Source organism: Nannospalax galili, unplaced genomic scaffold, assembly GCF_000622305.1.
Source record: "Nannospalax galili isolate Female #2095 unplaced genomic scaffold, S.galili_v1.0 scaffold196, whole genome shotgun sequence".
NCBI lineage: Eukaryota > Metazoa > Chordata > Mammalia > Rodentia > Spalacidae > Nannospalax > Nannospalax galili.
The window spans coordinates 498572-506876 of record NW_008337421.1 but is presented as its reverse complement, the minus strand read 5'-3'; the positions used below and the strand labels follow the sequence as shown (position 1 = coordinate 506876).

The window sequence follows — 8305 nt, the reverse complement described above, 5'->3', positions numbered from 1 at the left end:
AAATCTGTGAGCGACATTTCATATTTAAGCCACAAGTCTGGACTAACAGAGCCAGGCATTTAACAGGCATCAGTTGATCATGAAATGATTCATGCTTTTACATCTCCCATTACTTTGGCTAACTGATGGCAAGTGCTAGACATCACATGACTGATCTTAGACAGAATGCCAGTGCTTATAAGGACCACCTTCCCCAAGCCAAGCACATACAGTGAAATGCTGGGGAAATGAGATGCATTTTCTATGGGACATAAATTTACTTCCTTTGTTTCGTATCCATACCCATATCCTTTCTTCTAATCTCTTCTGCCCTCCTTATTACCTGCCCAATCCCATTCTCAAGACTTAATCACTTTGATATTAGCTAGCACAGATCTAGATGGTAGTCTAGGACTTAGAATCATACTGCAGGGCTCTCCACTGTTAGCAGCTTCTGGGAAGGAGTGTCCTAGTTAGCTTTCCATTGCTGTGATAAAGCACTCTGACCAAAAACTACTTGGGGAGGAAAAGGTTTATTTTGCCTTACTGCTTACAGTGGAGGGGAGCCAAGGGAGGAACCTAGAGGCATAAGCTAAAGCAGAGACCATGGAGGAACACAACTTACTGACTTGCTCAGCTACTTCTCTTCTGCAGCCCAGGCCCACTTGCCCAGGGATGGCACCACCCTCAGTGGATTGGGTCCTCCTATGTCAACCAGCAATTAAGAAAAATGCCCACAGGCCAATCTGATGGAGACCATTCCTCCGTTGCGTTTCCCTCTTCCCGAATGTGCCAGGTTGACAACTTAAGGTTGACAAGAAGTTGCAAGAAAAGGAAGAGTCAAGGTCTGGAAGTTTGCCATATGGATATTCAACTGCTCCAACATTTGTGGAAATGTGATCCTTCCTTCTTTGAATTGCTTTATTCATTTATCAAAAAACAACTGGCTGTGTGTATGCGGGAAGTCTGTTTCTAGAGTCTCCGATGCTCCTTTCATCTCAGTGGCTATCCTTCACCAATTTGCACAAAAACCTGTATACAGATGTTGAAAGCAGCTCTCTTCATAACTGCCAAGGCAGAAAGGGCTAAAATGTCCTTTGATTGGTGAATGGATAATCAAGCCATGGAACATCTGTGTGATGGAATTCTACCTAGGGGTAGACGCACTAAAAGGGACACATGAAACAATGTGTGTGCATTTCCTAATCATTATGTGGAGTAAAAAATGCCCATCTTGGGAGGTTGCATACTATGCAATTAGATTGTATAATATTTCAAAAGAGAAAAAAGTGAGAGAGAATAGAACACTGGTTTCCAGGTAATAGGAGCAATGAGAGGGAATTAATAAGTTAATTAATCAATCAATTAATTAATTAATTAATTAATAGTAGCACAGGACATCTTTGGAGTGAAGGAATTGTCTTATTTTCTTACTGTAGTAGTGTTTACCAAACTATTAAAATGTATATAGTCAAATACTGAAAGCTCAATTTTACTGTGTGATAGTCTTTAAAAATTGAAAATAAAGAACTGGGAGCAGGGCGTAGATGCTGTGGTGGTTTGAATGAGAATGTCCCCAGTTGGTGCTGCTGTTTTGGGAGGTCTTAGAAGGTGTGGCCATGTTGGAGGAAGCATGTCACTGGGGGTGGGCTTAGAGAGTTCTTAAGCCTTGCCGGATCTCGAGTAGCTCTCTTGCTTCCTGTGCTTTCTTGAAGATGTACAGCTTAGTTTCCACTCCTTCTCCAGATGTCTCTGCCACGATGCCTACCTGCCATGATGGACTCATGCCCCTCTGGAACTGTAAGCTCAAATAAACTCTTCCTTCTATAAGTTGCTTTGGTCAGTGTTTCTATCACAGCAACAGAAAAGTAACTAATACAGACACAGACTCTGTAGATCTACAGTCATGTGCACATCATGCCCTCACTTTCCCACGGAAACAGATTTTTGTAACTGTGTTACAATAATCCCAGTCTCTTTCTCCCAGAGGCCGCCCCTTAAATACCCATTTGGTAGTGTTTATGGTAGAGGAAGGGGAGATAAGGAGGAAAGGCCATGATGCTGGTCTGATGTGTCATTCAGCCCCATACCATCATTAAACATATTTTCAGCAAAGTCAAGGAAACTCCTGACCCTACTCCTATGTTTCTCATGGCTGGTATTCTTCTGAATCAGCATCCCCTTTGTGGGCTCTGAGACAAGCAGAAACTCTCCCTGGATTCTTAGGGACTGGCAAGATGTATGAGTCCAGGAGGAGGCTACCTGCCCGTTTTGACTCTCAGAGGCTGTCTACATGGTCTAAGAGGAAAATGTTCCCTGGCAGGTATTGGAAATCAGCTAGTATGTTAAAATGTCTAAAATGGCTTAGATTTCTCTGAACCAGCATAGATCGCAATGGCGTGACTTTTCCAGGGTGTGTAATAATATATTACTAGAAACTACATGTCTCTGATAAAATGTAGGTGTGAACTCAGCTGGAAAGTCAAAAATATTAAGATAATGGACTTTGACATGATCAAACCTATCCCCGCATGGAAGCTGTGTCCCAAGAGGAAAATATGAGTGAAGTGGGCCATAGTAGGTCTGGGACTAAACTAGGAGCCTAGTCAAATTATCTACCACATGTAGACTAAATGTAGGTTTAAAAGGAAGGAAACTCACCCTCAATATAGGCTTTTCCCAGAGTTACAGAAAAAAGAAACTAGAAGTGACATATGAACGTCATGAACTTTAAAGGATAGCCATTATGTTCACTAGCACAGCAGCCCTGCTATCCACTCAGAGTGGCAATTCCTCTATCATTAGTTATGAAGACAATCATGGCTGGATCACTATGTGAACCTAAAATTATTCTGAAAGATAAGGCCTTGTTTGTTTTGTTTTGATTTGATTTGTTGAGACAGGGTCTCACTGTGTAGCCCTGACTGGCCTTGAATTCACAGAGCTCCACCTGCCTCTGCCTCCTGAGTGCCAGGATGAAAAAGTCTACACCCAGTCAAAAGAGAGACAGAAGAGGGCATCAGATCACCTGGAACTGTAGTTACAGGCAGTTGTGAGCTGCCATGTGGGTGCTGGGAACTGAATTTTGGTCTCGGGAGAAAGAAGTTAAGTGCTTTTAACACCTGAGCCATCTTTCTAGCCCTACCTTTTTTCCCCTCCCTTTAAAGAAGACAAAGGGATGGGAAGGAAAATAAGCCTGGACAGACGTTCTCTCCCACCTAAAACAGCTAGGCAAAGAGGCATACACTACAATCTCAGCACTTGAGAGGGGGCAGAAAGAGGATCAGAAGTTCAAGGTCCTTGTTGGTTACATAACAAGCTCCAGGCCAGTCTGGGTTACTTGAGACCCTGTCTCAAAATACTAATAATAATAACAATAATAATCTAAACATAAAATAGAAAGACACCCCAAATAAACATAAAACTATTAAAGTATTTTCAGAGGAGCTATGCAATTTGTTTCTGAAAAAGTGGCTACTAGGAAACTGTTTTAAGCTGTTTTCAGGTGTCCTAGAGAAGCACACTTTCACTCTGTACGGTCCACTTAGAACCCATCATGAATCAGGAGCATGCATGGACAAGCCCTTCATGAATGCTTCCCAAAAGCATCACTGAAGTCTGCTTCCCACTGTAGCTGTTAAGACTGAGAGTGTCCTATGCACTCCCACATGCTCCACAATGTCTGAATTAGTCTGAAGACGTGAGGGACTAGGAAGCGGCCCGTTGAAGGCAAGATCAGGAGTCTCATTTCCTTTCACGAGAGAGAGCTCCGTGTGCACATGCAGGTGGTGGCAGCACATGGAAAGGAAGAATCTAATGTAACAATTTGTTCTTAATGGAAGGACTCATTTTGGTTGTATAGGACTGATCTGTATTATATGACTGATCTGTATTATATGACTGATCTGTATTCATGTGGAGTAGCGATGGGCTGGGGGAGGAGTTACTACCGGATGCTGAAATAGGAGAAATTTACCATACAGAGAAGCAGGGGAAAAAATGGACGATTGGCAGGTGAAAAGAGGCAGAAGACTCAGTTTCATCAGTACACTTAAAGCTGCTAGGATAAGATCTGGGCCACTGAGATGTGCTACGATAAGATCCTTGGTCCACTGTGTAGGGCCGTACCACTATCCCTGAGACTAGGTAACTTTAAATGAACAGAATTCTGTTTCATTCATGGCTCTGGAGGTAAGGAAGGCTAAGACGGAAAGGCACATCTGCTGAGGGCCTTGTGGCTTCATTGTTCTATGAGGAAAGTGGAAGGGCAAGAGGAAGACAGGATCCACTTCCACAATCACGACCCTGACCCGTTCATGAGGGAGGAGCCCAGATGATCTAACCACTTTTTAAACTTTTTATTTATTTATTTACTTTTTGGAGACAGAGTCTCATATGGCTCAGGCTGGCTTTGAACTTGCTGTGTCATCAAGACTGGTCTTGAACCCCTGATCTTTTCCCCCACTTCCAACTCCTAGGCTCTCAGGCATGAACGGCCTAGTCCTACTACTTCTTAAAAGTTCCACCTTCCAACACTATTGCACTAGGGATTTGGTTTCCAACGCATGAACCTTGTGGGGACAATTCAAACTTGTCCATCGAGACGAGAGAAAGCCAGCAAGCATTCTAGACAGCTTCTACCAACTAGAGTTGTTGGACAAACTAGAATCTACTTGTTATCCCTCAGTCCCGTCACTTCTAAAGCCCCTTCCAGCTGTTGGGTTTAAAGTTCTTACATTTCCAGGGGCCAGTGGGATGGCTCAGTTGGTAAGGGCACTTGCTACCGAGATTGACAGCTTGAGTTCAACCCCCAGAACCCACACTGTATAAGGAGAGAACTAACTCCTGAAAGTCATCCTCTGTCCTCCACACATGCTGTGTGACATGTTCTCTCTCTCTCTCTCTCTCTCTCTCTCTCTCTCTCTCTCTCTCTCTCACACACACACACACACACACACAAATAAATAATAAAAGTTCTTATATCTCAAATAAGGGAACCATTTTTTTCTGTTTTAATCCCTCAACAAAAAGGAAAATGGAAGTTTAGCGTCATAATCTCAGAGACTCCTCCTCCCTACCCTGGGGTCTCTCTGTGAGGACTGTTTCCTTCCTTCCTTTGTATATTAGAAAATAATGCTGTTGACCTCTACCCTCTGTCACTTCACCCACTATGATTGTGTGACTAAGGCTGTAGATCTCTTTTTATTTAAAACAGCCCACACTTAAAACTTTCAGACTTGGCCTCGAGGACTCTAAGAAAAGGGATTTTCTCCAGTTACTGCAATCCCAGAGTCAGAGGGAAGGCATTTAATGATTCTATCTGCTGTTCACCAGAATTAATTAGATTTGTTGTGTTCTTATCTCCTGGTTGGAAAAGCAATCAAAGAAACAGTGCCTGGATGAGCTGTTTGAGGAATCAGGGGGGTGCAATTGTTTTATTGAAAGAAACGGAGGATGCTCACCAGGCCCAGAGCCACGCAGAAACAAGGTTCCAGAGAGAAAAAGCATGTTTGTATTTCTTAGAAGCCTAAGAGGAGTTATTTTTTTTCAGGGAAAAGAAAGAAATGGGGAGACGGGTATTGGGAAGATGAAGCTGGGGGACAGGGGAATCTTATTGGTCTGGCTTAGGTGGAGCCTCACACGGAGGCATCGTAGTGAACCGGCACAAAGGGGTCCCCCTCGCAGGCCACAATGATGTGCTTCTGCTCCTGGCTGGTCTTGTAAGCACAATCTGGATACTTAGAGCTGCTTATCGTGCGGCAGTCTGTGATGTGCAGACTGGCATGGCTCTTGTAGCAGTTGCTATTGCCGTTCTTACAGGTGACATTTTCCTGGAAGCAGACAGCCTTAATGTCTTTCAGAGGCTCATGCACAAAGGTGTTCACAGGCTTGCAGGATCCCTTTGTCATATTCCGGCGCAGCATCATTTGGTTGCAGTAGGTGGGGCTAAGGTTTCCGGGGGAATCAATTGAGTCCACGTGCTGCCGCAGGAACTTCTCGGCTGAAGATTCCTTGCCCAGCGAAGGCTGGACCCATCCTAGCACCAGCAGCACCAGGACTAGCAGTGGAAACAGGACGACAGACTTCTCCAGAGCCATAGTAGCTTTACAACCCTGAGAGGCCTGACAGGCAGAGGACGAGAGAGGGAACAGCACGCACTTAGAGGAGGGCTGCAGCCGCACCTCGGCCTCCCTAACAGCATTCTCTCCTCCCCAGCACAGCACCCCGACCCTGGCCGACCCTCCACCTGGGCTCCCTGCCTCCTCAGCACACGTCCTCCACCTCAGCCTCCCTAGAACAGCTCTCTCCTCCGCAGCACAGCCCCCACTCCCCTTCCAGCACAGTCCCTGGTCTCATTTGGTTGAGCCAGGAAGATTCTCCTCTCTGAGAGATCTTGCAGGTGATTAGACCAGCTCTTGTTCCTTGACTCACACTCACTAAAGCCAGCCTTCTCTCTAGGTGGTGCTCTATGATGTCATCTAAACTGGAAATGGGGAATACTGGCATTTCCTTCACATTTGTATCTAGTACTCACATGGCTCATCAGAAGATAGTTTTGAATACACTATAAGCTAAATTGTACTCCTGAGTTATCACCATGATATCCTGGACCGTGGCTGACAGAGTCCCCTTATCTTATAATACAAGAGAAGCTCGGTCCAGAGCCCGGCACTGGCATTATAAAGGAATTGAGTCATATTCCCTTCCCCAACTTGGGGGCTCCTGCTTCCCCACCCACAGGTTCTTTACACCTGCCTGTGTTTGGCCCCCACCTGTCTTCCTTCAGCTGTTTGCCTGGCCGGAGCTTTGCTGGAACTTGTGTCAGTCCACGCTTTCTCAGCAAGTTTCACTCACCTTTTCTAAGCCTCAAGCAGAAACAGCTCCTTGCCCTACCTCTTAGGTCACTTACCTAAATTTCCAGCTTGGGCTCCTCGGCAAGGTCAGTTTCCAAAGCTACTCAGTTTCTGTGGTGTGGAATTTATACAGATTAGGGAGGCGCTGGCTTCCAAGAAAAATGGGTGGAGTATGTGGGGGTCAGTTCAGAGAAAAATCCAGCTGGAAAGATTGAACACCATGTGACCCTCATCTGTCAGTTACTAAGCAACAGCATAGCAAGCCACTTCCGTACTGACACCTAACTCACTTTCTTTAACAAAGCCCTGTGTCCTATGAGCACGCCACTTGCACTGATTAGAACTTGGAGGGCACATCATGATCTTGGGAATCATGGGAAAGGGAAACCTTCCCTCTCCACAGTCCTGAACCTAACTGAAGGTGGCCAGAATGCCAGATCTCTCAACGGTACATCTCTGGGGAGGAAGGAGGGAGTAAAACTGCCTGTTTTCAGCTGGAAGACTTCCCAGTGTTAATGGAGCTGTTACAGTCAAAGTCTGGGTGGCGGCAGACCTACCAAGTCAGGCTCAACCACTCACCCACCTTTAATAAACCAATTAAAGACACAGTCGTAGTGAAAGGTAGAGAAAAGAGATTTATTCAGTGTGGCTGCACTGAGAAGAGGGACAAATAAAGATTCCCAGTGATCCCCAAGTCCATCTTCAGGGTTCTGATATGAGCTTTGGGTTTACATAGGGGCAAGAGGTATGCCTGAAGAAGCATCACTGGTCAAAATGTGGGCCCATCCATCATTGATCCATCATTGTCTTGGCTCCAGTCTCTCCTGCAAGGTGGTCTGACAGCTCAGCAAAGCTGTGTGAAATCTCTTGCCAGGAGACAAGTCTCCATCTGGCCCAGGCTTTTCCTTCCCTAGCCTGAGACTCCAGGGGACATCCAGTTCCTTAGGGCCTATTGTCTCAGTAGTCTTACAGCCAAAGAAGTGGGGCACAAGTGTCTCTCTTCAGAATCTCTTTGCTTCTGTGAGAACAGTTAAACCAGGTCTAGAGAAGAGAAGGGGAGAGTGCCTGAGCAGGGAGAGTCAGACTTCCAGAAGGGGCTCTCATGCTTATAGTCACTTCCCACCATCATCCTCTGCTCTGGAGCAGAGTAGAAGAAAAAAAAGATAAACCAAAACAACAAACCATTTGGGGAAAACACACAAAGTACATATTAGCAACAGAATTGCCTCCTACAAAGAACTGCTCGTGCTGAGTGACCACTTTGATGACTCTAGAGACAAAAATGTAAAAGCAGTCCTCCATGCTCCAAATTTGGACTACCTCACTCCAAATCCTGGTTCAGTAATTTTAGTGCTGAGGCAAGTTACAGAAATTAATTTCTCTGTTCTATGGATTCTTCATCTCTGAATTGAAGACAATAGAAACTACACCTTAGATTTGTTGTTGTTAACAAGGTAAGATGTAGAGAGGGC

At 45.1% G+C, this 8305-nt stretch overlaps 1 protein-coding gene across 3 annotated transcripts; it reads right to left on the bottom strand.

Moving 5' to 3' along the window:
• Positions 1-5386: 5386 nt before the first annotated feature.
• On the bottom strand, positions 5387-6976 carry Rnase1 (ribonuclease A family member 1, pancreatic). Of its 3 annotated transcripts, none has more exons than XM_008832546.3 (2): positions 6835-6976; positions 5387-6101 (listed from the first exon to the last, which is right to left on the bottom strand). In XM_008832546.3, exon 2 carries the CDS (start codon positions 6075-6077, stop codon positions 5616-5618), a length of 462 nt encoding a protein of 153 aa, XP_008830768.1. In that variant the 5' UTR covers positions 6078-6101; positions 6835-6976; the 3' UTR covers positions 5387-5615. The 3 variants fall into 3 exon arrangements, with proteins under 3 accessions (XP_008830768.1, XP_008830770.1, XP_008830769.1); XM_008832548.2 differs by having other exon boundaries at positions 6890-6976; XM_008832547.3 differs by lacking the exon at positions 6835-6976 and adding an exon at positions 6753-6800.
• Between the last annotated feature and the right edge of the window lie 1329 nt (positions 6977-8305).

Coding starts and splice junctions, on each gene's coding strand:
- Rnase1 (XM_008832546.3), bottom strand. CDS start 6,077: ATGGCTCTGGAGAAGTCTGTCGTCCTGTTTCCACTGCTAGTCCTGGTG.